General features: G+C 46.5%; 2 protein-coding genes across 9 annotated transcripts in view; one reads left to right on the forward strand and one right to left on the reverse strand.

Annotated features, from left to right (window-relative positions):
* Positions 1 to 20,381, forward strand: part of LOC139056422 (monocarboxylate transporter 12-B-like) — a 141,515-nt gene extending 121,134 nt beyond the window's left edge. For all 8 annotated transcript variants that reach the window (XM_070534652.1, XM_070534650.1, XM_070534649.1 and 5 more), the window contains 2 exons: positions 294 to 1,148; positions 20,214 to 20,381. In XM_070534652.1, coding sequence (XP_070390753.1) covers positions 294 to 1,148; positions 20,214 to 20,353 — 995 coding nt within the window. In that variant the 3' untranslated portion in view covers positions 20,354 to 20,381. The remainder of the gene's footprint in view (positions 1 to 293; positions 1,149 to 20,213) is intronic.
* LOC139056423 (uncharacterized) overlaps positions 1 to 27,928 on the reverse strand; it is a 215,338-nt gene that overhangs the window by 69,893 nt on the left and 117,517 nt on the right. The gene's annotated exons all lie outside the window — the stretch shown is intronic.

Genomic DNA, 27,928 nt, shown 5'->3' on the forward strand with positions numbered 1-27,928 from the left:
GTGGCAATCGGGGCCAACTTGTTTGCTAACAAGCTGACAAACCACGCATGCGACGGCTTAAAAGGAAATTAACTCGCGTGCTGCTCTTCATTCGACGAGAAATGTTTTACGCCTATACATATTGAAGGGGCAGTGCAAGACGACCAAAAGGCAGCACTCCTTTCTTGCAAAGCCCCTCCAAGGTGTTCAACCAAAGTGCCAGGTTGCCCAAGTGTCGATTCTTCTGTTACGCTTATATCCTTGACGTGTAGAATTCGTTTTTCACGTAGTGCCAGCTTGGGTTGTTTTTCCAGGTGTCAGCATTTCGGGCACAATGACGGCGCTCACGGTTGTCCTAGCGCAGCACTTCGAGAAGCGACGAGCCACTGCCTACAGCGTCGTCTTCACCATTTCTGCATTCAACACGTTTGTGTTCCCTCCGCTTGTCGAGCTGCTCCTGTCGACGTACGGGCTGTACAGCACGTTTCTCGTGCTTGGCGCCATCTGCCTCAACACGTTGCCGGCGGCCATCGCCATAGCCAGCCCGGATTCTGTCGAGCCTAAGTGGGATATAAAAAACGCTTCGGGCGCAACGCCTCCTCGGCTTGAAGAACTTGTTGCTCTCCATGATCGCAGCGAAGAGCCGCAAAACGTGACTCGTCGTGAAGAAGAAAATACGCCAAAGGCTTCAGGCGTCTTCAAAGGCACGCTGAAGAACTTTGCCACACTTCGTTTCTGGGTGGACTCGATGTCCTTCTGCGTCATGTATTTGGCCCTGTCACTGTACTTGACGCTAGCCGTAGACCTTGCGAAGGACAAGGGTGTCGCCACGACCAGAGCTGTGTTCCTTCTGCACGCTTTCAGTGCCGGCGACGTCGTTTTTCGCGGCGTGTCCGGTTTAATGCTCGACTCCGGTGCTCTCAGCGCCGACGGCGTGATGCTGCTCGGCTTCGTCCTGCAAACGGTGGGACTTGAAATTCTGGCGTCCACGGCCACCTTGCCGATGCTCATCGTCGGCTCCCTCGTCATGGGCAGTGGCAACGGACTGCGCATGCCGATGGCGGGCGTGGTGCTCATAGGCGACTTCGGACTCAAGCCACTCCCGCTGGTGTTCGGCGGATTTGCACTCGTCTGCGGTCTCAACGTGTGGGTCCGCGCGCCGCTCATCGGTGAGGCCCTCCCTGTTGAGTTTTGCCGGCAGATACCAATTACGAGTTACATAAAGCGCGGCGGTCGCTCGGTGGAAAGGCACATAGGTCTTTCGGTTGAGCGGTGCTACATTCTGCTGCTTTTAAACCAAGCCTGGCAGAGCGCATTGTGTGCAGTACGGACAGATTGAGACAAATCGTCACAGATGTTGTGTATGGACGATAACCGCTGCGCGCCTGTCTTAATGCGATGGGACAGTGTGTTGTGGTCAGCTTTGGCAAAGGGGAAGACTTTGAAGTGAAGTGATTTATTTCATCATCAATTCAAGTATACATACCTTATCCAGTGGTACAGAGGGAAGGGGTGGTGAAAAGGCAGCTGAATGCCTGACAATGCGCCAATACCCGCCCAGACCATGATACTGCACAGCACTCAGTATGTCACTCTATGTATTACGTAAATGCAGCGAAAAAAAACAACAACAAAATATTGCGGAGCTCTCAGCCGGGTGCTCTAATACACAAGTGCAGTGGAAAAAAAAACTGAGCCGTTGTTCTTACAAGTGAACTAGAGCATACTTGATATCAAGACCTTATCGAAAATAAATTCTCACGGCTCAATTTTAGGGCACATACATTTCCGATAAACGTATACAATATAAGCAAATCTTACACAGAAGAGAGAAAAAAATGTCCCAGTTTGAAGCGTGAGTAGATAAGCATGCACTTTTTTTAATTGCTTCTGATTGGCTTTCATTCGCTGTGCTCATGGCCATCCTGTTAGAGGTTAAAAAACAAGGAATAATGTGTTTTAGTTTTTGCTTAACGTAGTTGGTCGGAATACTTGCACTGTAATAGGTGGTTTTCCTAAGATTATACCCGTGTCTTCCGAGAGTAAGTATCCTTAAATTTATCTGTGTTCAATTTAATTTGATTGTAGATGACTGTAGCCAGCTTTCTGTAAGATATATTTCCGAATTTTAATACTATGTGCTCATGGAAAAGTGCAGCAGAAGGAGTTCGGCGCGGAACATTATCGATTATACGCAAGATTCCTTTTTCAGCCTGTGTATACTATCTTTATTTCTTTTTGTTCTTGCGCCCCAGATTAATAGGCAGTAAACTATACGCGAGTAAACTAAACTGTAATAAAGTTACTTTGTCACCCAAAGGGGCAGTAAGCATCTGAGTTTACCAATTATGCCAATGGACAGCGATATGTGGGTGCGAATATTATGTGTGTGATCTAAACAAATCAATACTTCGTGAAAGATAACGCCTAGAAACTTTTGAGTCTGAACGTGCTCAATCAAAGCTCCTCGGAATGTGAGCTGCGTATTGCGGAGAATACAATGTTTTTGTGGTTGAAAAATTGTGTACTTTGTTTTCTTAATGTTTAGTTCCAACTTATTGGTTCTCAGCCATGACGACATTTTGCTAAGCCAAACGTTCGCTTCTTGCTCTAGACTAAACACATCTTGACCCGAAAAGAAAGACGCTAGTGTCATCTGCATATAATATAATATCCGTGTTAGAGGTACGTTCACGATGTCACTTATACTAAATAAGAATAGAAGTGGCCGAAGTGTAGACCCTGTGGGACACCGTAATTTAACCTGCCCATTTGTGACTTCGAGTACTGCATATCCGTATACTGAAACCGATTAGTCGGGTAACTTTTTATTAAATTAAGGGGGGTTACCTCTTATTCCATATCCATTCAGCTTTTGCAAAGAAAGCCGTCTGCTTATCGCTATCATAGCCGCCGCGAGGGAAGCGCATCGCTGTCGTACAGCCAACGCCCCTTCGTCACTGCCCTGTTGCCTTTTAAGCGGCAGCACGACCTTCTAGGTACTATGTTCGTTTGTACGCTGACAGTTTGGAAACGCTGCTATCACGGCGCGCAAGCGGATATTTCATGTGGTATTTTTTTGTTCGCGGGCATCCACAGTAAGCTGCAAAACACTAATACTTAATAGATAAAAAGTTAGAAATTGCCTAATCGGACGTTTTGCAAAGTGTTCTACAACTTTCTAATTGGAATTTTTTGCCTTATTGCTTGAGAAGTTGGTTAACTAATCCTCACTAATTTTTAATTAGGAAGAATACGAAAATAGCGTGACAGACTACATATAAAAGAGAGAGCGAGAGAGAGAGTGAGCTTTATTGTACATATAAAAGAGAGCAACATATATTTTGTCGCATTGCCTTAGAGTGCATCGGTATATTTTTAAACTCTGATAAATTTAGCTGAAAGAATTAAAAAGAGTTAAAAGAAAAAAATGCGCGTGAAAGAGACAAAGTTGTTTTCCAAGAAGTGCATCAACTTTTCACATAACACTTGGCGGCAGCCATACATGTCTCTATCCTGAAGTCATATACATACATATGTGCGTATGTGTGTGTGCGCGCGCAGGGTGTTTTACGTAACTTAACATGTCAATGAGAAAACTGTAGAGCGACATGAAAAACTCCTGATCCAGCTTTCTGTTGCTCAATACGTGTCACATAAAAGTATTTTCCCGAGCGTGAAAGAAGCCCGTGAACACACGCGAAGTGCATCGAACAGACAGTCGCACGGCAATTTCGCGTGCATTTGCGGTCTACTTTCACGCTCAGAAAAACACCTTTATGTAGCCTGTATTGAGCAACAGAAAGCTGTATCGGGAGTTTTTCATGTCACTCAAGAATTTTCTCATTGACACTTTTCACCCATTATAATAATTGAGAAGTCGAACAATTAATTAAGCTTAATTATCCAATTAGACGAAATTAAAAATATATATAATTTCAGTATCATCAAGTGACGGCAAACAAGATTACATTGGTTCTATCCAGCTACGTGGCATTCCCATATTTAAGGAAATTAGCCTTTGAGGTTTTACGTACCTAAACAACTATCTGATGATGTGGCACGCCATAGTGGGAGACTCCGGAAATTTAGACCACCTGGGGTTCTTTAACGTGCACCTAAATCTAAGTACAGGGGTGTTCTCGCATTTCGCCCCCATCGAAATGCGGATTCCCATATTTTTAAACTGGCTAAAGTTAGCTGGGACACCCGGCATAAGAAAACGTGGGTGAATGAGAGAGCTTTTAAACGAGCGCATCATCTTTGCAAAGAAAACCGCGTGGCAGCCATAGATGCCGGTATCATGAAATCATATATATATATATATATATATATATATATATATATATATATATATATATATATATATATGGGGGATTCACGTAATTTAAACCATGGGCGTATCTACATGGTGGGCAGGGGGCACTGTCCCCCTGCCAACTCGGTAGATACGTCTATTGTTCAAGTAACTTGAAACATCACCCTGTATATACGTAATGGTGATTAAGTGTCCAACAAAACAATATATATGTGCAAAAGACGCACACATACACATGGCGTGTTTTTCACATATACTACGAAACTCTATATTGCTCAATAAGACTGAATATTCAACAATAAGTTAACAGCATTTAGTCAATGACTTTATTCTTGTGAACACTCAACAGTGGATCAATCATACTCAATCTAATTCAACAAATATGTCAACAGAATTTAGACAACGACATTACTGTTAGTAACCACTCAACAATGTCTCAATAATACTCAATACTATTCAACACTATATCAAGAGAATTTAGTCAACGACTTTTTTGTTGTCAACTACCCAGCAACTTTATTGTTGAATTATCGCCCTGTGCTTTCGAAAATTGTTGAGGTATTGTTAAAAGGATATTGAGTCAATTCATCAACAATATGCCAACATTTCAATAGTCCTTTTATAAGGGTTAGGTTAGGTTAAGGCTATATTCGCGGACTGCAATTAAACTTTTCGGGGCACCCAAATATTTATGTTGTGGGAGGCAGCGCGAAGAGCTAGTCACCGTGGCCACGGCTTAGTTAGGCCGGCCAGCCACAGTGCAGCAGCAACATCTCGGGAGCGACGGCGCCCAGCGTCTTCTCGCTCACTGCATGCGAGCGCTCTTCGCCGGCTTTGGAGGTGACAGTCGCGCCGCTACGAATTCACTTGTGGGATACTCTCTTGCGAGAAGAATATGTAAATTCGCGTGGGAACGCTTTGAGGGAAAACTAGGATGGCGTTTTTTTCTGATACGAAGAAAGATGTCGTCACCAAGCCACTATTCAACGCTAGTCTTATAGGACTGTAGAGTTTAATACAGTGTGTATACATCAATCAATGCAGCAAAAACGCGATGCCAACGGTGTATACGTACACATGTTCTCCATCATCATCATCATCAGCCTGGTTACACCCACTGCAGGGCAAAGGCCCCTCCCATAATTCTCCAACTTCCCCGGTAGGAGGGAAAATAGATGAATTCCGGATCAAGCTACAGAACAGGTATTCGGCTTTAAAACAGGAAGAGGACCTTAGTGTTGCAGCAATGAACGACAATCTTAAGCGCATCATTAAGGAGTCTGCAGTGGAAGTCGGTGGCAACTCCGTTAGACAGGATACCAGTAAGCTATCGCAGGAGACGAAAGATCTGATCAAGAAACGCCAATGTATGAAAGCCTTTAACACTACAGCTAGAACAGAACTGGCAGAACTTTCTAAGTTAATCAACAAGCGTAAGACAGCGGACATAAGGAAGTATAATACGGGTAGAATTGAACATGTTCTCAGGAACGGGGGAAGCCTAAAAGCAGTGAAGAAGAAAGTAGAAATAGGCAAGAATCAGGTGTATGCGTTAAGAGACAAAGTCGGCAATATCATATCTAATATAGATGCGTTCGTTCAAGCGGCTGAGGAGTTCTATGGAGATTTATACAGTACCAGTGGTACCCACGACGATAATGAAAGAGAGAATAGTCCAGAGGAATTTGCAATCCCACAAATAACGCCGGAAGAAGTAAAGAAAGCCTTGGGAGCTATGCAAAGGGGGAAGGCAGCTGGGGTAACAGCAGATTTGTTGAAGGATGGTGGGCGGATTCTTCTAGAAAAACTGGCCACCCTGTATACGCAATGCCTCATGACTTCGAGCGTACCGGAATCTTGCAAAAACGGTAACATAAGCCTAATCCATAAGAAAGGGGACGCCAAAGACTTGAAAAATTATAGACCGATCAGCTTACTGTCCGTTGCCTACAAAGTATTTACTAAGGTAATCGCAAATAGACTCAGGAACACCTTAGAGTTCTGTCAACCAAAGGACCTGGCAGGACTTCGTAAACGCTTCAACAATAGACCATATTCACACCGTCAATCAGGTTATAGAGAAATGTGCGGAATATAACCAACCCTTATATATAGCTTTCATTGATTACGAGAAAACGTTTGATTCAGTCGAAACCTCAGCAGTCATGGAGGCATCACGGAATCAGGGTGTAGACAAGCCGTATGTAAAAATACTGAAATATATCTATAGCGGCTCCACAGAGACCGTAGTCCTCCATAAAGAAAGCAACAATATCCCAACAAAGAAAGGCGTCAGGCAGAGAGATACGATCTCTCCAATGCTATTCACAGCGTGTTTACAGGAGGTATTCAGAGACCTGTATTGGGAAGAATTGGGGAAAAGAGGTAATAGAGAATACCTTAGTAACTTGAGATTCGCTGATGATATTGCCTTGCTTAGTAACTGAGGGGACCAAATGCAATGCATGCTCACTGACCTGGAGAGACAAAGACGAAGGGTGGGTCTAAAAATTAATCTGCAGAAAACTAAAGTAAAGTTTAACAGTCTCGGCAGAGAACAGCCGTTAACGATAGGTAGCGAGGCAGTGCAAGTGGTAAGGGAATACATCTACTTAGGGCAGCTAGTGACTGCGGATCCAGATCATGAGACTGAAATCAGAAGAATAAGAATGGGCTGGGGTGCGTTTGGCAGGCATTCTCAGGTCATGAACAGCAGGTTGCCATTATCCCTCAAGAGAAACGTGTATAACAGCTGTGTCTTACCAGTACTCACTTACGGGGCAGAAACCTGGAGGCTTACGAAAAGGGTTCTGCTTAAATTGAGGACGACGCACCGAGCTATGGAAAGAAGAATGATAGGTGTAACGTTAGAGATAAGAAAAGAGCAGATTGGGTAAGGTAACAAACGCGAGTTAATATCTTAGTTGAAATCGAGAAAAAGAAATGGGCATGGGCACGACATGTAATGAGGAGGGAAGCTAACCGATGGTCATTAAGGGTTACGGACTGGATTCCAAGGGAAGGGAAGCGTAGCAGGGGGCGGCAGAAAGTTAGGTGGGTGGATGAGATTAAGACGTTTGCAGGGACAACATGGCCACAATTAGTACACATGCTCATCCGGTTGCAAAGAGATGGTACTTAGTAACGCATTAAACAAAAATGGTAATAGGACTGGTTCTTGACTGATGCCTCTCCACTGTGTATAAATTCACCAAGACAATCCACACAGAAGGCGGTAAAATCCCATCCTGTTCAAAAATGCATAAACCCACGTTTGGGAGATTTGCATTGTCAAGTGCAATTATTTGACTGACAAACTCATGTCACTGTCACAAACTTCAGTGGTATCCCAAGTGATTCAGCATCAGCAGCAGGCTATATTTTTCTCCACTGCCCCCCCCCCCCCCCCCCTTTGACCGACGACCTCTCCCAGCGATCTCCATTTACCGCTGGCTTTCGTTATCTGATTCCGACTTTCACCTGCAAAATTAGGAATTTAATCACCCCTCATAATTTTGCCATCTGCCACTGCGCCACTCTTCCCTTCGTACCCAATCTGTAACTCTAATGGTCCACTTTATCTGCCCTACGCTTTATATGGGCGACCCATTTTTTTTACTCTTAATGCCAACGAGAATATCGGCTACCCCCGTTTGCTCTCTGATCCACACCGCTCTCTTCCGGTTATTTAACGTTACTGCTCACATTTTATTGCGATATCAATTACATAGGCACTCCAGGCAAACTTCCGCCATCGCTGTGATGTTCCGTATAAAGTGCAAGTACGATAACATCGAGACCGTGCGCCGTAGGAGAGGAAGAAAGCTTGCAAGGGAAAGCCGAGAGAGGGCGGCTGGATGCGGTGGTGCCTTCTCGCGCTCGCAAGGGAGGAAGGCAGGATGGGTGCACGCCGTGTTCTCACGCACGCAAGAGGGGAACGGGGAAATGTGTTTGCGCTAGGAGTGGCTCGAGGAGGGGGCAGGTTAGTGCGTATATGCTCTGCTACTTTAGCTTATGTGGCTGAGCATGGTCACGCGCGGGTCTTGGAGCCAATCTGAGCTGGGATCGAAGGCCAGCCCACCTGATATAGCTGACGGCTTCGTGTGCGCTGTGTTCTGGCGTGCCAAGCCCGTGTTCAAGGAAGAGGCAGCACGAACGGACATTCACTCGCTGTCACTTTTCACCACGGCAGTGTTCTGACAGCGAGTGTCGGCGTTCATCGGGCGGCATGTGTTCGTGTTTGCCTGTGCGCGCGTGACAATCTCCTTGTTAATTTAGTTAGTAAGCAAGCATTTACAGCAGCTAATGCAGCTGTCAAAATGACTAACCTCATTTCCTATCGCTAACAAATCGCTATCGTAATCAAGGCGTCGCCTGTCGGGCAAAACTGTCGCTTTTTTTGTTCCATCGCTCTGTACATGTTCCTTAATTTGTTCCCGAGCTTCTTTGTTAAACTCCATGTAGCCGCCCCATATGTTAGAACCGGTAGAGTGTAATGTGTGTACACTTTTCATTTCTACAACAGTGATAAGCTCCCATCCTAGATTAAACAAGGCCTGCCATATGCACTCCAACCCATTTCATTGCGATTGCATTTATATGGACACTCCAATTGAATTCCCACCGTCGACGCAATGTTCCACATGAAGTCCAAGTGCGATGACATTCGGGCGGCGCACCTTATACTGTGGATGTGAATAAAATATTGCAAGGGGGTGCCCAGGATGATGGTTCTATCTAGCGCGCGCAAGCGAAGAAGGCGTGGAGGAAGCGTGCCGTCTTGCATTGCGCGCAAGATACGGGTGCGTTCTACTCAAGCGGTGCCTGCGTATCGCGCGGCTGCGCGAGTCTATCTTAAAAGCGATCTGCGATGGGGACAGAGTGTAATCGTGCCGAGACCTTATAGCTTCGTGTGCGCTGTCTGCTCGCCTTTCAGTTCATGTTGAAGGAGAGCTCGCATCGAAGGTCAATTCGCTGGCTGCTGCTGCCGCTCTTCGTCAAGCCATTGTCTTCACAGCCAGTGTGCGTGATCGTCAAGTGACAGGCGTTCATGTTTGGCTGTGCGCACGTGACACCATACTTGATAATTTAGTTATCATGCGATTCTTTACAAGTCTATACGGCCGACAAACTTACTATCCTTACATCCTGTAGCTGTATAATAATTTGCTATCGCAATGAATACTTCGTCTTTCGGGCAAAAATGATACTTTATTATTATTCTGACGATTTCCTTCTCATTATCAGGTAATTAAGGCAAAATATATTTTCTGATATCGAGGAAGCTGTATTTGACTTTCTAGGTCTACATGGGCGCCCCAATCAAGCACCCACGTCTGAAATCCAATTTGGCAAGAGCTCCAAATCATGTTGTCTATAAGCCAATTATCTATTCGGCCTAGTAAGGTTATTTGGATGGGTATTGCTAGGTTAGATGTAAGAGATATTTGTCGAATTTTAACTAAGCCACAAACAGTACCTTGTTTTCTTTGTTATTGAAATTCCTTTTGTGAGTCTCCATTCCGAAAGAGCACACGAATTTCTATAGAATGGCTCATCATTGTAATCAGTGAGGCGACATACTAAAGAACATTTTTAATGCGATTAGCATTGTTTACCTAATTCAGGTGTTTTGAGTCTCTCTACCCTATCTATATATCTGGCGTCCTAAGCCGACTAAGTGGTCCGTGTTGTCCAACAGCTTGCATCACTAGGTATGTGCTCATGGCCGTGACACCGTCATGTTCGTTCCATCGTCGTCATTACAGTTTTGTCATCTGACTCTCGTCACGCCTTCTACGCCGGCCCAGTGGGCCAAGTTTTCCAACAGCTTCGGTAGCTGGTCCTGTTGGCAATGCCATCGTGCTCGTTGCAGCATCCTCATTACAGCTTCGTTAATTGCTTCTCGTCATGCCATCGTCGTCACGTCATCGTCGTCAGGCCATCGTCGGCATACAGGCTTATTTATTTATTTACTTATTTCGCTACGTCATCGCTAAGTCATCGCTACGCCAGCGTCGTCCTGCATGCATCGTCATCTGATTGTCCTCATACCGTTGTCATGTCATGGTCGTCATACAGTCGTACTCATGCATTCGTCGTCACACCATGGTCATGACGTCATGCCCTTGTGATCATTCTGTCATCGTCATTCTTGCTTTGTGATCCAGTTCTCATCATGCCACCGCCTTTACACAGTCGTCGCCATACCAGCAATGAGAATGAAAATAAGAATAAGAAAGAAATGATAATGAGCTGATGGAGTGTACATTTCCCAGCCTTCATCGTACTACATTGCTGTACATATATGGCGACGGCAATTAGCTAGACAATCCAAACGCATTTTTTTCGTCGCCGTCGCCGTGATGTTTCGTATAAAGTCCAAAAGCGTTAACGTCATCGCCGCGCGTTGTATGCCGTATGTGCGAGTGAAAGCACGCGAGGGTAGCGCGCGAGCGAAGAAAGCGGAGAGCAAACGCGCCCTCTTCCGCCCCGCGAGAGGCTGTGGGGGAACGGAGAGAGGGTGAGGGGCGGGGTTGGTTGGTTATATTCCGAACATTTCTCTATCACCCGATTGACAGTGTGAATATGGTCTATTCTTGAAGCTTTTACGAAATCCTGCCTGGTCCTTTGGTTGACAGAAGTCTAAGGTGTTCCTGGTTCTATTTGCAATTACCTTGGTAAATACTTTGTAGACAACGGACAGTAAGCTGATCGGTCTATAATTTTTCAAATCTTTGGCGTCCCCTTTCTTATGGATTAGGATTATGTTGGCGTTCTTCCAAGATTCCGGTATTCATGAACGGTATTCATTCCGGTCATGAGGCATTGCGTATACAGAATGGCCAGTTTTTCTAGAACAATCTGCCCACCATCCTTCTACAAATCTGTTGTTACCTGATCCTCCCCAGCCGCTTTCTCCCTTTGCATAGGTCCCAAGGCTTCCTTTTCTTCTTCCGGCGTTACTTGCGGGATGTCAAATTCCTCTAGATTATTCTCTCTTCCATTATGGTCGTGGGTGCCACTGGTACTGTATAAATCTCTATAGAACTCTTCAGCCGCTTGAACTATCTCATCCATATTAGTAATGATATTGCCGGCTTTGTCTCTCAACGCATACATCTTATTCTTGCCTGTTCCTAGTTTCTTCACTGCTGTTAAGCTTCCTCCGTCCCTGAGAGCAAGTTCAATTCTATCCATATTATACCCCTTTGTGTCAGCTGTATGACGCTTGTTGATTAACTTGGAAAGTTCGGCCAGTTATACTCTAACTGTAGGGTTAGGGGCTTTCACACGTTGGCGCTTCTTAATCAGATCTTTCGTCTCCTGCGATAGCTTAGTGGCATCCTCTCTAACGAAGTTACCACCGACTTCTATCGCACACCCCTTACTGATGCCAATAATATTGTCGTTCATTGCTTCAAAACTAAGGTCCTCTTCCTGAGTTAAAGCCGAATACCTGTTCTGTAACTTGATCCGGCTTTCCCTCTTACCGATTACTCATTCATCGGCTTCTTATGTATCAGTTTCTTCCGTTCCGTCCTCAAGTCTAGGCTAATTCGAGTTCTTACCATCCTATGCTCACTGCAGCGCACCTTGCCGAGCACGTCCACATCTTGTATGATGCAAGGGTTAGCGCAGAGTATAAAGTCTATTTCATTTCTAGTCTCGCCATTCGGGCTCGTCCACGTTCACTTTCGGCTATCCCGCTTGCTAAGAAGGTATTCATTATCCGCATATTATTCTGTTCTGCAAACTCGACTTATAACTCTCCCCTGGAATTCCTAGAACCTGAGCCATATTCCCCACTGACTTGTCTCCTGCCTGCTTCTTGCCGACCCTGACATTAATGTCGCCCATTAGAATAGTGTATTTTGCTTTGACTTTACCTATCACCGATTCCACGTCTTCATAGAAGCTTTCGACTTCCTGGTCATCATGACTGGATGTACGACCTGTACGACCTGCAATTTGTATCTCTTATTAAGTTTCACAACAAGACCTGCCACCATCATGTTAGTGCTATAGAATTCCTGTATGCTACCAGCTATATCCTTATTAATCAGGAATTCGACTTCTAGTTCTCGTCTCTCCGCTAACCCCCGGTACACAGGACGTGTCAGCTTTTTTAGCACTGTATAAGCATATTTTGTCCTCGTAACCTCACTGAGCACTATTACATCCCATTTACTGCCCGCTAATTCCTCCAATAGCACTGCTAGACTCGTCTCACTAGATAACGTTCTAGCGTTAAACGTTGCCAGGTTCAGATTCAGATTGGAGGGCACGGGCCTGTAAATTGGCCGGCTAGGTCACCTGACATCTCTAAGCTCGATTTTTTTCGTTGGGGCTATGTGAAAGATCGTGCTTGCATGATTGGGACCGACGTCAAATTTGCTCAAGACAAAGATAAAGGATGTTTGCCCTAGAATGCCAACGTCGGTCATCGTGAAAGCCCCTGAATATGTGATTAAGCGGACTCGGTACTGCTTAGCTGCAGAGGGAGACCTGTTCGAATACATCCTCTAGGCAGCAGATGGTGTTCGACGGTGGTAATGAAATCATAGATAATATGGGCACATTTAAGTCTGGTGTATTTTTTTCTTCTTTTTTTACTGTGTGTGCAGGCGTCGCGATTTCTAATGCGGCTCATTCAGAAGTGGTACACTTGCTTTCTTGAACACGTCGGTTTTGCTTTTTTTCTGCAAGTGGGTTGAGTCCCGGTCTGTTTATTTCTCTTTTATTGTTTGCCACGAACCTGTTGTTGCAACGCGCATACACTTTCATGAAAAATATCACCGTCACTTTAATTTAACTTTAGTCCGAAGCAAGTTTCTGACGCGAAATATAGCTGTGCGCGCACTCTTTCGATGCGATGGCGTCTTGCATACGTTAACGCCTGGTACGCTTGCTTGAGCAGGCAGAATGAACACATGAATGCAAGGTGCAGCACACACATCATTCATTGGATATGGACTTTTAACTGCAGGAACAGACGGTAACGTTCACCACTTATTGCACACGGACTGCGTCCTCCCTTGCTATGCTTTACGCTCGCACTACCGCGTTAACCAACGTCTGTGCGGCGATCGTTTCTACGCTATCGTAGGGGCGCTTACATTACCGGTTCTGTTTGGGGCGGACATCGGCGTCCTCCGGTCTGTGGTCCGTCTTTGCAATCTGGTCGTCTTCAGTCATCGCTGGTGTTCGGTGTCACCAATGCCCCGGCCGACGTGACAAAGGCACAGTCGCTGAGGAGCTGTCGTGCTCCGGCAAAGTGGGACTCGTGCCGGCAGGCGCTCTTGGTGCGCGCCGGCCCAGCTTAGTTCCCTAGACGGGACGGTGACTAGCTGCAGCCAGCCTCCACGCGTCTACGTTCAGCGGTGTAAACGCTGACGTGTCCTGGCAGGTAGGTCCGGGCGAGTGGTCATCTGCTCGCCGAGCCTGGTACTCGGGCGGGGACGTCACTGCATCGCCTAGGTACTGGGGCAGGAATCAGAGTGGCGATCTCCGGCCGTCTTCTCCTGGAACGCTGCGCTCCAGCCACCACGTGCTTCTCTTCGCGCACTCCTTCTCCAAGATGGCCGCTCCACGCGCTCGCTTCACTCCCTCTTCCTCGTGTTCTTTCTTTCTTTGCGCTTGTCAATCCTGACAGTGGCCCCCCTAGTTTCCTAGTGTTCGCCCCGCGAGAACTGCACTCACTGTTCGCCACCTCTTGGGTTTACACGGACACTGCACTTCACCGCACTTCACTGCACCCACGCGCACATCACGTAAGTTTTTGCCGACTCTTAACACTACGTCAATCTCAACGGTGCCACAATTCATACAGCACTATTATACTTTGGTAGTGACACGTTTTGGGCTTCCTAAAACATCACGTTACTCATACAATCCGCACCTACGTTGTCTCGCCCTTTAATATACTGCACCGAGAAGTCATACTCTTGTAACCTTAAGCGCAAGCGCATGACTTTGGCGTTGGTGTGCTTTACCCGGTTTAGATACTCTAGTGGCTGATGATCAGTTTGCACGAAAAACTGAGTCCCATGTAAATAAATGTGAAATCGTTTGACAGACCGCACTTAAGCATAACATTCCTTTTCTACTATAGCGTAGTTTCTTTCCAGGTCACTCAACTTCCACCTTGATAAAAGACAGGGTGCAATACTCCATCGGCTTCCTGCAACAGCACAGCCCCTACACATCTTACTGGTGCATCTGTTCGCAGAACGAACTTTTGGCTGATATCCATTGTTTTCATGCTGCTGTACGTTGGTATTTCTGCTTCGTATGGACTTTAAACGTCCGATTCTGCGATGACCATTCCTGCAACTTCCTCAGCATTTTCTTGTCTCAAATCGTATTTTATAAGCATGTTGACGTGGAATACTTTTCTTCTTTCCCCAATTTCTAATTCGTAGTCCACGTCGCTGGCTCTGTTCCTCACATTGAATGGTCCTTTCCAACTCATGGTGAGCTTGTTGGTGTCATTCGGAAGTAGCACCAGTGCCATGTCCCCAAACTGAGCAACTCGCTTCCGGCTTTTCTTGTCATAATATTTCTTGTACGATGCCTGGGCTTCGGCGAGACTTTCTCGGGTGATGCGACAGGTTTCTTCTAGCTTATCTTTCAGTTCCAATAGATAAACATACGAGCACTTTTGTTCTTCAATTCCGTGTTCGACCACATTTCCCGCAAAACAATTATGGTCCTCTCAACGCTCTGCAGTAGATTAGCTCGAATAGTGAAAATCCAGTGCTAGCCTGCGGCACTTCTCTATATGCAAACAAGAGTGCAGGTAGATAGCGATCCCATTCCTTGGGATTCTCTTGGCACACTTTGCGTAACATGCTCTTAAGCATGCCGTTTAACTTTTCTACCAGCCCATTACACATGTAATAATACACAGTAATATGGCGTCGTCAAGAGGTGTCGCAGAGACAACATGCTGCAAATCTCAGTCATCAATTCTGACGTAAAATAGGTTCCTCTATCCGTCAGTATCTCCCTCGCAGCTCCATACCTAATAAACATTTCTACCAAAGCCTCAGCGATTGCTGCTGCGTCCACCGTTTTCATTGGGACGGCATCTGAATATTTAGTGGAAACGTCCACCATCGTGAGCATGTACCTGTTTCCTTTATTCGATGCTGGGTTAATATGGCCTACGATGTCCACTGCGACACTTTGGAAAGGTTTCTCAATTACAGACATATAGTCCCTCTAGGTACCTTTGATATCAACCCTTTTGGTGGGGTTCTCAGACATATGTCTCAAGATCGCACAAACCGTTTAATGTCACTTTGTATGCAGGGCCAACAGAATTCTGATACTCGGCTGGTCGTCTTCCCTACTCCTTGATGGCCAGCCATAATAGTGTCGTGCGCCAGATCGAGGACTGCCCTCCGTAAACTCAATGGCACTACTAACTGTCGTGTTTCTCTTCCATCGTGGGTTCTGACTATTCGGTACAGTAATGCTTCAACCCTCTCAAGCATATGTATGACCCGGCTCTTACTCTGAACCCATTTCCCCCAAATTTCAAGATAACGTCGCAGAGTGCTGTCCGCTTGAATATAATAGAATAGAAAAGCTTTATTTCCATCTACTTGATGGAGGAGGCTGCAAGTAAAAGCTGCTCCAGTAGGCAGCTTGACGAGGCCCGCAGCCCCCTCTACAGAATATTCGGCAACAGCATACATGCAAGCACATATGCATCATACATACATATATACACATACACATATACATATGTATACATACATATATATACACATACTCGTATATACTCTCATGAACCCACATACTCGCATTTACACATGCACACCCATATCCATACAGAGCCACTGGTGACTAAACCAAAAATACTTAGGGTAGCTTGTGTGGTTCTCGTGGTGAATACAAATGAGACAAGAATACGCCGCTGAACATTATATACACACATATATATACAAATACATGCATTCATATACCCGTATATGCATACACACTCGTATGCATACCTACACACACACACATATACAGAAGCATATATACACACTTTATATACATACTAGCCGAGAGGATGTACACTCAAACAGTAATTTAAAAATCATGCACATACAAGTCTCTCAGTTGTTGGGCCGTTATTTGGGTGATATCAACGTCTAGATTATTATATTTATTTAGAAGCATTGGCATTATGTGTGACAGCTTCTCCCTTAGATAATTTGTTCTGGGTGTGACCACCCGCCATATCTCTTTATGACGGGTAACATAAAATTTGATAACATAAATTTTCTTGCCTGTTTTTCATTTCGGTGGCGTTTATATCCATGGCGATGCCAGAAGTATTCTTTATATGAACATCCTTCCTATCCTGCTTCCTTGTGCTTTTCTCCACTGACAATATGGTAGCTTTTCCGGTATACGGATCCGAACTTCTTTCGTTGTCTATGCCTGCGGCTTCGGTGGATTCATGCTCCGTTCTACTTGTAATTTTGGTATTGGGAAAACTCCAGGGGGATCTGGATCATCCCCTCTTCTGGCTCCTGGCACATTCCGAAGAATGACATCGTAAAGCGGTTCTTTGACGCACCGGGCTCCAATCCAACCACAGTAACAAGGCGTCAAAGCAATACCCGAGCCACAGGCATTCGCCGTACCATACCATCCGCCAATCGAACTGGCGCTTCTGTACCGGTGACATCTCTTTCCGGCACCATGGATTGCCTTACCAGAACAATGTTGAACCCAGTGTCTCTAAGCACAGACACTTTTCGTCCCTGCAGTATTCCCACCACTACTGGCATCGAGGTTTCCGCGTCTTCCAACCTCGGAGCCGTCGTGACAGCGCTTGCCTTGTCGCTGGACTCCTTCTGTTCCTCTTGCGTCCTGGCAACCTCAATGGGACTTTCGCTCGCAACAATACAGGCAGTCTTATTTTCTGGCTTAGCTCGGGAGGTTTGTATTGCATGTCCCTGCCGTCCGCATCCCCGCACTTCAACCTCGATCTGCGAGTTCGACCCAAGGGACAATTCGCAGCCCGATGCCCTATCCAGTCAGACATAAAACATTTCATTGTGCTCTGATTGTTCATCTGGTATCTTCTTATCTTCCTTCTCCTTTCCAAAGTGCTTTCGGCCTTGGACTTCTAAATAGCGGTCGGCGCGTTCAGATAGTTCCGCCACCATCCTCAAGTTGCGCTCTTTCAGGAATATTGCCACAGCCTCATGACATGATGCTATGAACTGTTCTGCAATCATGTTGTCCCTCAAGTCTTCAAATGTCTTCCTTATGTTAGCCACCTCCAACCAACCATCAAAGTACTTGGATATTCGAGCGGTGAAATGCTGGGCCGTCTCGTTTTCGTGTGGCTTGGAGCTTCGGAATTTATACCTGAAACCTTCGACCGTTAGTCTGAAGAGTTGTAGGACAGCCTTCTTCACCTTGTCGTAATCTAGTGCGTCAGTCGCTGACATCCGGCTGTACATGGCCAACGCTTCCCCCACAAGACACATACCCAATCCATTCGCCAAGTCACTCTTCTGCCAGCCTTGTCTAGTTGCGATTTGCTCGAAACGCTATATGCATCCATCTAGGTCATCTCACCTTTCGTCAAATAGGGTGATTAGCTTCTGGGGACACACTGTCGCTATCCTCTGAGGTACCACATCTGAGCTCCTACTTCTTGCTTCTTCTCCACTGTTACTCGCGCACAGCTGCAATTTCTTTTCCTTAAGCTCTTTTTCTATCTTCAAGTTCCTATACGCACACTCGACGGGAGCTTTCGCTCTCTCCTCGGCTTCCTTCGCAACCTCTCGTGCCTCTGCGCGTTGTTCTCTTAATCGCTTCTGTTCCTCGTGATATAGTGCTATTATGGCCTCGGCCGACATGCCCGCGGCACTCCCAGCAGTCGCCAAACGTTACAGGCCCATTCCGCTGCTCAAGACACACCGAGCCAGGTGACGAAATTAAAGGGATCCTGGCAGGCTCGCCAATGTTGTCACGCATACGTTAACGCCTGGTACGCTTGCTTGAACAGGCAGAATGAACACATGAACGCAAGTTGCAACACACACAGCATTCATTCAATATGGACTGGACATACGATATGGATATGGACACGGTAACGTTCACCACTTATTGCACGCGGACTGCGTCCTCCCTCGCTATGCTTTACGCTCGCACTACCACGTTAACCAACGTCTGTGCGGCAATCGTTTCTACGCTATCGTAGGAGTGGTTACAGTACCGGTTCTGTTCGGGGCTGATATTGGCGTCCTCCGGTTTGTGGTCCGTCGTTACAATCTGGTTGTCTTCAGTCGTCGCTGGTGTTCGGCGTCACCGATGTCCCGGTCGACGTGACGAAGGCACAGTCGCTGAGGCGCTGTTGCGTTCCGGCAGAGCGGGACTTGTGCCGGCTGGCGCTCCTCGTGCGCGCCGGCGCAGTTTAGTGCCCTAGACGGTACGGTGACTGGCTGCAGCCCGCCTCCGCGCGTCTGCGTTCAGCGGCATAAACGCTGACGTGTCCTGGCAGGTAGGTCCGTGCCAGCGGTAGTTGCCGAGGCATCGGTCCTCTGCTCCTGATACTCGGGCGGGGACATCGCTGCATCGCCTAGGTACTGGGGCAGGACCCAGAGTGGCTATCTCCGGCCGTCTTCTCCTGGAACGTTGCGCCGCGGCTACCGCGTCCTTCTCAGTGGGCACCCCTTCTCCCAGATGGCCTCTCCACACGCTCGTTTCACTCCCTCTTCCTCGTCTTCTTTCTTTGTTTGCGCTTGTCACTCCTGACAGATGGTCATAGCGGCGCTTCAGCCGCGTTATGAAGTGGCTTTTGTTATCACTGTGATCCGTCGGCCTTGAGAGACTGATAATAAGTGTGACATAGAAATGAGTGGAAGTAACAGCTGCGAAGGTGTGAAACCTGATGTTGGTGCTCCTGCCGTACCATTATCAAGGTCATGCGCTATCTCTTCGCGTTTGCGACAGGCAATGCAGTTGCTTTCAATCAGCTTATTTGATGGCGCTGCTTTATGATGCGGGTGGGAGCGCAGTCACTCGGTATTTTTCATATTTCGTGAAGTTTGTGTGCTAGCTAGTCCAAAAACATTGTACCCAGTTTTTACAATGCAAGGCGGATGGCTACAAATGCCCCTTCGACACTGTTATAATTATGACAGTTGTTCTAGAGTTAGATATTATTTGCAATTACGGAATTAAATCTCAGTAATAAAAGAATTACTGGTGGCTACTCCACTGCGCTGGAAACCATGTGCAATAAGTTTTCTTCGAGTAAAGGAACTGCTTGCTCTTAAGTCTCTTATGTGTTCGACATTTACGCGAAGGAAGCTTACACCACGGAGAGACGCCAGATTTCTGGTTGTGTGAGAGGACACAGGCTGTGAAATTGAACCGTCTCCGACTATGAGGTCTACTAAATGCTCATATCAGGCCGTCACTTCACAGAACAATTTCGACGTCACACGGAAAAGATGGGGCGATGGTGTGTGTGTGTGTGTGTGTGTGTGTGTGTGTGTGTGTGTGTGTGTGTGTGTGTGATTCGGAAAGCTGGTCCGGGATTAGTCCCCCCCCATCCCCCACCTCGGCAAAATGACAACTTTCCTCCTGTGTTTGCAAGTATGTGCTGACACCATGTGCATAATAGTTCAGTTACTTAGCGACTGCTTACAAATATATACGGACGATAAAGCTACTATACTTGCTTCGTATAGCTGTGCACTGATTTATTATAGCCTTGCGGGTGAAACTGCGACTTTTTTATGAAAGCTTCTGCTTGAGCGCATCCAAATGTGTCTTCAAATCATAAACTGTTAATCTGGCAGAACGACAGTACAGGTTAATAAATGAAAGGAAATTTGTGCATTGTGCATACTGCACCTGTTGATGCCGCCAATGTTGCTTCTTTCGTCAGGCTACTTCAGAGACAAGCACGGCGCATACGACGGTGTTCTCCACGTCGTGGGAGCCTGCTCTTTTCTTTTCATCTTTGTTTGGACGGCGCGACTCTGCCAAAAGCGATTGGGATCAAAGCAGCTGTCTGTAAGACTGTGAATGCAATAAAGTGCGCTTCCGCGAAGAACTGAGTGCCCCCTTGAAGTGTTATTCTAGGTGTGAGCAGTCTATTTTTTTTATTTACATACTTAAAGTGCATTACCACATCTCACAGCAAAACTAGATGTGATGCATGTATCCTTGCAGTATAACGCCATCGGGAGGGTTAATAAATTGCGGTGCCATAGAGGATGCAATCGTCTCCATAAAAGTGGCAAATAAAGTGACCATTAGTGGGCAAGTAACAAATATATAAGACCGATCACTGCTCTTTGCGACACGTCTGACAGAATGTAGAAAGATAGTGCGAGTAATTATGAGCATGCACAAAACCTTGCCTACTAGTGAAGGAAAGCACGTATTCAATGATAGATCACGCGATTTGAAACAACGCGAAACTTACAAAGGCAAACTCCTACGCATAAATCTATTATTGTTTCCAATGCATAGCAACAAGCATTTGCTCTTCTGTTAAAACATGAACTCGCATCATTATAGCAAAAATAAGGCCTCCCATCCAGGCTGTGAAGGTTGGTGTACAGCGAAGCTGTAAACGACGACAAGAGCAATTACCCATTACGACTTAAGTTGAATTTATTCACGTGGCGACATTCACATGCACCTTACGTAAATATTAGCCTCGGACATTTCTACGGCCTGCGACTTGGCTTGCGACGCTACTTCGTACACCTATACACAGAGTGGAGCCTCGGTTACACACTGCTCTCCAGGAGTCCTCAGTATACGGGGCCTTCTCATTGCGCTGTCACAACACAAATGAGTTGCTAGGCGGGTTCTTCTTTTACACACGAAAGTGTAAGTACGGCAATTCTTGCTTTGTATGCTGCACTCAAGCTGCCGTCGCCGCGGCTGCTTCCGCAACAGTAATCTTTACCGGGAAATGCACGCGGGGAGCGCTATGTGCTTGACATTGCTATCGCGAGCGCCTCAACATCAATTATGTTGTTCGGATGCCTTTTTTTTTCAGCTTGTCCTTTATTGAAACGTATGATGTGAATATTCTGTGCGTGATTCGAAAGAACGTATGTACTATTCGCTGCACTTTGTTGAGTGCTTGTAACCTCTGCCTTACGGGGCTATGACATGACATGACAAGAACTTTATTTGAGTCCTGAGGGACTGAGACCTCGGGGAGCCAAACCGAAGGCTCCCGAAGATCAAGTCGGTAGCTGCGCCCACGATGGAACCGGGAGATCAAGTCCCGCGGCAATGTCGTGGGCCCTCTGGACAGCCTGGAGTTGAATGTTGAGATTGCTGCTCTTGAGAGAGTCCTGCCATTGTTCTTTCGTGATGGGTAGAGAGGCGTTAAGGGCTGGGCACAGCCAGAGCATGTGGCCAAACGAGCATGAGTCATGACCACATTTGGGGCACGACTGTGAGTGTTCAGTATCTATCCTGTGAAGAGACCGAGGAGTGGGACATGTACGGGTTTGCAGGAGTCTTAGTGTGGTAGCCTGAGGTTTGTTCAATTTGGGGTGAGGGGGTGGAAATGTCCTCCTGCCTAGTCAAAAATGGGAAACAATTTCGTGGAATGTACTTAATGGATCTTTGTGGATGTTGACCTCGTTCCAAGCCTGGCTACCCGCGACAGCGTGGTGCGTGAAATCGCGCGCTCTCCGGTGGGCCTGCTCGTTAGGATTACATCCAACTGGGTAATTGAGCTATCTAGATAGGCTGGGAACCACGAGATTTGGTATCCTCCTTCGGTAATCTCCCTAGTCCTTTCAAGTGCTTTGATCACAATACTGTACGCCTGTTCAGATATGAGGGTGGACGAGAAGGATCTAACCGCAGTGCGCGAGTCCGAGGAGATGATAGCGGGAACTTTTGAGCTGAGAAAAGCCAGAGCGATCGCCGCTTCCTCCGCCACATGGGAAAACTTAGTATAAACAGAGGCTGCATTGACCAGGTTGCCCCCCGCGTCTACCACCGAGACAGCGAACTTATCCCCACTGTCATATCTGGCAGCATCGACAAAGAGGGCATCTAGCTTCTGCTGATTGATCTTTTAAAGGATGGACTTGGCTCTCACAAATCTTCTTCCCTGGTTATGCACTGGGTGGATGTTTCGCGGGACGGGGTCAACCATGATGCGAGCTCTGGTTTCCCGGGTCAAGCTAACTTTGGTCGCCGGTTCATGTCTGGGTTGGATTCCTGCTTCTTCTAAAATCTTAATCCCTGGCTTAGTGGATGACAGTCTCATTATCTGAGCCGCTGTTTGAGCTTCTATTAGCTCATCGATGGTGTTATGGAGTCCTAGCTCCAGCAGCTTCTCAGTGCTTGTGGACTGCGGAAGGCCGAGCACGCGCTTGAGGCCCTTTCTGATTAGGGAGTCGAGCTTGGCCTTTTCCGCTTTACCCCAATGAAGGTACGGCGCGATGTAGGTGACATGACTCAGGAAGAATGCCTGATAAGCTCTGAGCAAATTATCCTCTTTAAGACCGCCTCTTCGATTTGAGATGCGGGCTACAAGTCTTAGGACATTACTAGCCTGTCCAGTGAGCCTGTTGAGGGCCGTCGAGTTGCAGCCCTTGGCATCAATGAGGAGGCCTAGTATCTTGACCGTGTCCTTCCTCGGTATGGGATGCCCATTTTTAGCTCGAATTTTTACCGGCAGAGTTTCCAGAGGCGCAAGATTTCTGACCCCCTGTCTGGACTGGCGGCATAACAGTAGCTCTGATTTAGCGTGGGAGAGTTCAAGGCCTGTGTTTGAAAGATAATCTTCGGTAGCCTTCAACGCGCATTGTAACGAGTGTTCGAGCATGGCTAGCGATCCGTCCGGCGCCCAGATCGTAATATCGTCCGCATAAATGGCGTGACCCACGTTCGGGATTGCAGCGAGGCGAGTGAAGAGTTTGTGCATGGCTATATTAAATAAGAGTGGGGAGAGGACTGAGCCCTGCGGGGTGCCGCAGGTGCCTAATTCGTAGGGTCCTCCCGTGACCATGCCTAGTCGGAGGTGTGCCTTGCGATCCGCGAGGAAGGATCTGGTGTAATCATGAAACCGCTGGCCCAGGTTGAGAGACGAAATCTCTGTCAGGATGTGTTTATGCGCGACCCTGTCGAAGGCCTTGGAGAGGTCCAGTGCGAGGATCCCTCCCACGTCGCGAGTAGGGTTATTAAAGATTGCTTTCTTAAGCAAAAGCATAGCGTCCTGCGTGGACAACGCCTGTCTAAAGCCGATTAGGTTGTGTGTAAAGAGCTCCTTGTTTTCAATATGTTCAGTGATCCTGTTATCTATCGCGTGCTCCGCAACCTTGGCGATGCATGATGTAAGGGAAATAGGCCGCAGATTATTTATATGTGGAGGTTTTCCTGGTTTGGGTATGAGTACCACTTTTGCGGTACGCCAGTCTATCGGGACCTGTCCACTTTTCCATACCTCATTTATTTTGGCCGTGACTATCTCGATTGCCCTACAGGGATATGAGCCATTGCATTTTTTTTTGCTTGCTGAAGGGGGTATGAATGCCTAAGGGGCTATGAGCCATTGATGGCGATAGTTTTCCGTCAACGAATGCGGGAAAGAATCCCGGGATCCTAGCCATATACAGCTTCCCTGTAAATAAACGATGGGAAAATGATTTCATATTGTGAAAGAATGATGCGTGTTTCTCTACTTTACAACAAACACATATTATAAAGAAATATTACTCTACATGTTACATAATGACCGTGTCAATCATATCACTCCGAATGAGATGCCTATGGTGTTCATGTGAGTGAGATTTGTGTGCCTGGAGCTATATGCCAACTACCAAGGAAGTCATTAACATGCCAGATCACGAGTGCGGTTTTGTTTTGCTTGGTTAATAACTGCACACCGATGGGAAGCTTGTTCTTCCCGGCCAAGGAAAGGTTTCAGAAAGAAGGAGGAGGAATGAAAGAGAGAAGGCAGGCATATTAACGATAAACGCACTCGGTTGGCTACCCTGCTCTGGGGGACGGGAAAGAGGGGATAAAAAGATGAGATAGAGAGAGAGAGAGGGGGGGAAGGGACGCGGTGACCTCGCCCACTCACGCGGAGGGCCTGAGCAAATCAGAGGCGTTCACATGACCCTGTCGCCCTCGAGAAAGACAAAAGTGCTTTCATAGCTTTTTGATCCTATGGGCTAGGGGTACGGCCTTCAGAAAGGGCTGCAAAGGCGGAACACGTTACTCGCGGGGCGTAGGGCGTGGCGGCACCGCAGCAAAATATTCTCGGCCGCAGGAGGAGATAGACTCCCTTGAAAGTATGCATGTCATTCGTCACAGTCTATTTATTTATTTATTTATCAATACTGCAATCCCCACTGAGGATTTTAGCAGGGTTGGAAACAACACATATGTAAAGAACACTATAGCATAGGCAACGAACACTACAAATCAGGTCAAGAGAGCTTGAACATAGCAGTGGTACAGCAAGATAGCAAATTGTTACTCAATACTTGAAACAAACACCCAAAGTGATGATGTTAAAGCTTGGTATTTGTTTAGATGATTCCATTCATCCACTGTTCGTGGAAGGAAGGAATACTTCAAACTATTATAACGCGCACTAAATGGGGTTATTGTTCGGCTATGACGTTGCCTAGTAGCATAATGAGATGAAAAAGTAATTATTCCCATGAGATCTGTCTTATAGTGACAGTTGATAAGTTGAAAAAAGAATTTTAGTCCTGATACGCGGTTTCTTTCCATTAATGGTGACAGGTTTGCTTTTGTTATAAGGTCTGTCACTGAAGTGCATCCAAAGCTGTTATAAATGAAACGAGTTGCTTTTCTTTGCACCATTTCTATCTTGTTAGTGCCGGTCTTAGTAAAAGGGTCCCAAATTACACATGCGTAGTCTAGCATCAGCACAATTACAGTTTATATGCGAGTAGGCGTACAGTGAGAGTAGAAAGTTTCAAAGCCCTCCTTAGAAAAAGAGCTTGCGGTTAGCATTAGCTACTACATATTTAAGGTATTTTGCCCAAGCGAAGCCTTGTGTGATCCAGAGTCCGAGATACTTATAATGTGTTACTTCGGAAACAATTATGTTATTAATACCGTACGGAAACGTTAGTTTATGCTTCTTATGTGAAGTGGACATAAAAACAGTTTTCTCGAAATTAATCAACATTTGTCTGGCATCGCACCAGTCGACGATTTGGCGAAAAGCATCGTTCAGCAACTCCTGGTGCATAATATTGTCTATCTTTGAGTACACTTCACAGCCATAGGCATAAAGCTTAACCATAACTGGGATACCATGCAGCATACCATTAATGAATAAAAGGAACAAGAGAGGTCGAAGGACCGAGCCCTGGGGAACATCAGAGTCCACCGGAAGCCGTTGAGAAGAATGATTATTAAAAACAAGAAATTGTTCTCTGCCATAAAGGTATGTTGTGAGCCAAATAATTAGACTGGAGTTTTTCAGTATCTTGCTGAGTTTGTAAAGTAGCTTTTTGTGAGAGACCCTGTAGAAAGCCTTCGAAAAGTCCATGAAAGTAGCATCTATTTGTTTCCGATTGTTAATTGCTTTCGAAAAGTGATGCGCTGTTAAAACTAATAGGGTAGTTGTAGAGTAGCCTTTTCTGAATCCATGTTGATGCTTTGTTAGTACATTATTGTTTTCCAAGAATTCTGAGATATGATTATAAATTATGTTTTCCAAAAGTTTACATACCGTAGATGTTAAAGAAATTGGACGATAGTTTTGAATGCAGTGCTTTTTTCCTGTTTTATGGAGTGGCTTCACTCTGGCTGTGCGCAAGTGACTCGGTACGTGTTCCTCGCACAATGACCATGTGAAGAAAACGTGCACATACTTTGACCTCCATTCTGCATGCCTTTTTAAAATGTGTTTGGAATATGGTTTTATGAGAACGCAGCCACCTCATGAATAGACGGTATTCTGCGATGCCAAATCAGCGCTACAGGCACTAAAATGTTTTTTAAGAAAAGGACCACACTACCTGCTCGAGCTGGAAATCGCCGAAGTTCTTTACAGTGCCGAGTTAAGTGGCCACGTGATCACTTTTCAATCGGTGCCTAGTCACTGTGGTGTGATTGGCAATGAACTCGCCGACAGTGAGGCAATATCGGCCTTCTGTTCCTCTGATGAAGTACAGATTGCCTACTCGCGACCTGACACCAACTGCATGATCAAAGCACTCATGCAGGACCTTACAAAGGCATACAGAGCCCACGATGACAACATTCACAGACACCTGCATATGATCGACCCGGACGGTAGATTATGTTTGCCCCCGAAGCTTACGCGGAGCAAAACGTCATTGCTACACAGGATTCGGCTGGACGCTGCTTTCACACGTCGCTATGCGCACCTCATCGGCCAATAGAACAGCCCTAATTGTGAACACTGCCAGATGCATGGAACACTGGAACACATACTGTGTGATTGCCAAGCATACATGCTGGAGCGAAGGATGTTAGCTTCCTAGCCAGCGTTGGCAGCCAACCACTGTCGGAGGAAGCTATCCTTGGCCCATGGCATGACACTGCAAATTCAATGTGTGCAACTAAAGTGCTATTAAAGTTTATGCAGGACGCCATGTTCGACGAGCGGCTCCAGCATGGCAACTGTCTCATGTACATGAGCACTCGCCACATATCTTATCATCATCATCCATCCCAATACTTTCACTCCCCTTCCCTCTTCTCCTGTGCAGAGTAGCAGACTAGAGCGCACTAGCTCAAGTCGACCTCTCTATCCTATTTTATATCCAGGGTGTCTACCAACCGGGAAAACCGGGAATTCTCAGGGATTTTGAGTAGTGTGGAAAAACTCAGGGAAAACTCAGGGAATTTGTGCTTCTATCAGGGAAAATTAGCTGTAATTTTTTTAGAGGGTCAAAAGTCGCGGTAATGCTGGCTCGAGAAACAGACAGGACTCGTAACGAATCGTCGTCGGCTGGAGGAGTTGCCAGTGTACGGTCAACGACCGACTTTCCGGATTCCCGATAACTCGGACGGCTTCGCGGCACCACCACGTACCGCAAAGAGTCAATGTATCATAACGTCTGAAAATTCAGACGCAAGAACTCTTCGCCGTCCGATTTTCTAAACGTTTTGCGTGATCGCAGGTCCGAGACGGCATTAATGAAAACCACCACCGCTGCTATTTTGATTACCTCGCCGCCTTGAACCGGTGCTCTCGCACGCAGATGCGCTGGCAGCCGTGGCCACCACTGCGGCAACGGTAGGCCTAGCTGCTTCGACGTTCGCTGTTAAGCTTCTTGTCGTTCGGTGCCGTGTTTCTTCATTTCTCCGCTGACAGCAATAATTTTGTCTTCGAAGCTCGGAAAGCACGGCGCATTGCATAATGCTCTTTCCCGAAAGTCTGCTTCGCCTCATTACAGTTGTCACGCGGTGAAGCGTACAAGCGTAGGAAGGGGCAATTGTCGCGGGACACTATGTATTTCTTAATTTTACACGTGTGCACTCGCCCTCACCTGTCACTGTAGGAGCACCGATATACCTAATAAGTGCACTGACAGGCATTCGGAGCTTTTTCAGACGTACATGTGTCGATTTTAGCCATTAAGGGCAGTAAAAGACATGAAT

Source organism: Dermacentor albipictus, chromosome 2, assembly GCF_038994185.2.
Source record: "Dermacentor albipictus isolate Rhodes 1998 colony chromosome 2, USDA_Dalb.pri_finalv2, whole genome shotgun sequence".
Taxonomy (NCBI): Eukaryota; Metazoa; Arthropoda; class Arachnida; order Ixodida; family Ixodidae; genus Dermacentor; species Dermacentor albipictus.